At 50.0% G+C, this 3,248-nt stretch overlaps 1 protein-coding gene across 1 annotated transcript in view; it reads left to right on the top strand.

Moving 5' to 3' along the window:
* LOC101855606 overlaps positions 1-3,248 on the top strand; it is a gene marked incomplete in the record, with an annotated part of 40,795 nt that overhangs the window by 21,568 nt on the left and 15,979 nt on the right. Inside the window, 3 exon segments of the mRNA XM_035973108.1 lie at positions 15-104; positions 1,047-1,289; positions 2,886-2,974. Of these exon segments, the coding sequence (XP_035829001.1) occupies positions 15-104; positions 1,047-1,289; positions 2,886-2,974 (422 nt within the window).

Genomic DNA, 3,248 nt, shown 5'->3' with positions numbered 1-3,248 from the left:
TCTCTGACGTACAGAGAGACTTGTGGGTGAGACAGGCTGTCTCTGACGTACAGAGAGACTTGTGGGTGAGACAGGCTGTCTCTGACGTACAGAGAGACTTGTGGGTGAGACAGGCTGTCTCTGACTTGTGGTTCGGTTCACGTTCTCTGCTTGGTACAAGAGCAGTTGTGTGTGTGTGTGTGTGTGTGTGTGTGATCTCTGCTTGGTACAAGAGCAGTTGCGTGTGTGTGTGTGTTGTGTGTGTGTGTGTGTGTGTGTGTGTGTGTGATCTCTGCTTGGTACAAGAGCAGTTGCGTGTGTGTGTGTGTTGTGTGTGTGTGTGTGTGTGTGTGTGTGTGTGATCTCTGCTTGGTACAAGAGCAGTTGCGTGTGTGTGTGTGTTGTGTGTGTGTGTGTGTGTGTGTGTGTGTGATCTCTGCTTGGTGCAAGAGCAGTTGTGTGTGTGTGTGTTTGTGTGTGTGTGTTTGTGTGTGTGTGTGTGTGATCTATGGGTGCCAGGCGACAGCTTGACCAATGGTCGACCATGGGGGGTGGGGGGGGGAGAATGTTTTCTTTATGAGAGGTGAATAAGTTTCCTGGGATGTCCCTGAGAGCGATGGCTGATGCCTCACAGTTGGACAGAAACAACAATGGGGACGGGCTCGCTGCTGGAGAGGAGAGTTCTACAGCTGATGGGCCTCTTTTTACTTCTCTTGTCTTGAAGGTTTCTGGAATACAACGGTTTGATTTGCTGTGATCTTTAAGGTTTCTGGAATAGAACAGGTAATCTTTAAGGCTTTTGGCACAGAACGCTTTTATTTTCTGGTTTCACATGTAAGTGTCATGCGGGCCTAGCTCTGAGGTGACTTTGTCATGTAGAAAGGGGTGGAACATTGACCTTGTGGGTCAAACCTCCCTACAGAAAATTGACCTTGTGGGTCAAACCTCCCTACAGAACTTTGGCTTTTCCTGCCTGGGGCATCTCTTACTCAAAGAAGGAAACATTTAAAACATTTATGTCGAGATTTATTTTCCCATGTGTTGGAGGAAAATGTGTGATGTAAAAGTTTTCCTTCCTGTGTCCAGGTGTCCTTGAGGGGCGCCGCATCCCGCCCCCGGCCCTCACCCCCCTCATGAACGCCCCGAAACCCCCGACACTGGACAGCTTTGACCGCATGGACAAGAAGAAAAAGAAGAAGAAAAAGGAACGGGACAGAAGAGACGCCGCCTCGCCCCCGCAGAAACCTGAGCACCCTGCGGACATCCCCCCGCCCCGAGGGTTTGCCGCACCGCTACACCCTCACATGCAGGTACACGGTTCACGGAGACAGGGGGAGGTCGTGTTGAGATGGTTCACGGTTCATCGAGACAGGGGGAGGTCGTGTTGAGATGGTTTACGGTTCACCGAGACAGGGGGAGGTCGTGTTGAGATGGTTCACGGTTCACCGAGACAGGGGGAGGTCGTGTTGAGATGGTTCACGGTTCACCGAGACAGGGGGAGGTCGTGTTGAGATGGTTCACGGAGACAGGGGGAGGTCGTGTTGAGATGGTTCACGGTTCATGTAGACAGGGGGAGGTCGTGTTGGGTTCACGGTTCATGTAGACAGGGGGAGGTTGTGTTGAGATGGTTCACAGAGACAGGGGGAGGTCGTGTTGAGATGGTTCACGGTTCATGTAAAGGGGGATGGGGTGAGGTCATGTTGAGATGGTTCACGGTTCATGTAAAGGGGGATGGGATGAGATCATGTTGAGATGGTTCACGGTTCATGTAGACGGTGGTGGGGGGGGGTTGTAGTCATGTTGAGATGGTTCACGGTTCATGTAGACGGTGGTGGGAGGGGGTTGAAGTCATGTTGAGATGGTTCACGGTTCATGTAAGGGGGGATGGGGAGAGATCATGTTGAGATGGTTCACGGTTCATGTAGACGGTGGTGGGAGGGGGTTGAAGTCATGTTGAGATGGTTCACGGTTCACGGCACACATAGACAGGGGAAGTGAGATCATGGTTGAGACGGTTCACTCTAAATATAGTCCCAAAACCATGAGGTGCAGTGTTGTAGCTTCGCTCACTGACAGAGATGACAACAGTTTGGCGTGAGTGAGGAAGTCTCTGTGCTCCAGTCTTTGTCCACGAAATGTTTCATTCCAAAACGACAGGATCGGGCCAGACGTACGAATAAAACACTTTTCTGTTTGTAGCATTCTTTGTAACTTTCCATATTTCCTCATTAGTTGAACGATTTTTCCTGTTTCTGATTCCGGGGGATGTTTCTGATTTGTCTTGGTCATGGCAGTTGTGTTGCTTGGAGGTTTATTGGTACGTTCATTGATTTCTCACATACCTGTTAATTGTGACCTGATGTAGTCACCGATTTGTCGCTGGTCAATCTTGATTGTTTCAATCATCCATGTGGACAGGAAGCATCATCCGTCTTGACTGAATTGATCATCCTTGTAGATTGTGCCAGTCGGCCATCTTGTCTGTGCCAGTCGGCCATCTTGTCTGTGTCAATGTACAGGATTGTCTGTGTCAGTCGGCCATCTTGTCTGTGTCAATGTACAGGATTGTCTGTCAGTCGGCCATCTTGTCTGTGTCAATGTACAGGATTGTCTGTCAGTCGGCCATCTTGTCTGTGTCAATGTATCTCTTTGATGGCATCAGTCCTTCATGTTAACCTGTTGTCCTGCAGTAACCATGTCCTATTGGTGGGTGGTTGGCGGGTGCTCTGGTATGGTTTGCTTCTTCTCTCCTATCAAACATCTATCTTCCTTATCTCCCCTCCTTCTTTTTTATGCTCGTTACTCTCTTGTAACCCCTCTAATTTTCTGGCGCTGTAATGACCTTATGCAGTTGCGAGCGCCGTAAAAACCTGTACTAAAACAAACCATGTCCTGTTGTCCCGTAGGGTCCTGGTGTACAGGGAAGCCGCGCCTCCTCTGCTGCCCCGCCCCCTCCCCGGTTCTCCAAAGGGACGCCGCAGGTCTCCGACTCCAGGTGAGTCGCAGCTCACTTCACACCCGTCACAGTGTCATGTCACAGTGTCACGAGGTGTCACACCGTCACATCACTCACATCACAGTGTCACATAACACACGTCACAGTGTCACTTCACACACATCACAGTGTCACTTCATACACATCACAGTGTCACTTCATACACATCACAGTGTCACTTCACACACATCACAGTGTCACTTCACACACATCACAGTGTCACTTCACACACGTCACAGTGTCACTTCATACAAGTGACAGGACTAGACAGGGA

The sequence above is a fragment of the Aplysia californica genome, unplaced genomic scaffold, assembly GCF_000002075.1.
Source record: "Aplysia californica isolate F4 #8 unplaced genomic scaffold, AplCal3.0 scaffold01004, whole genome shotgun sequence".
Lineage (NCBI taxonomy): Eukaryota > Metazoa > Mollusca > Gastropoda > Aplysiida > Aplysiidae > Aplysia > Aplysia californica.
This window is presented reverse-complemented; position numbering and strand designations above follow the sequence as displayed.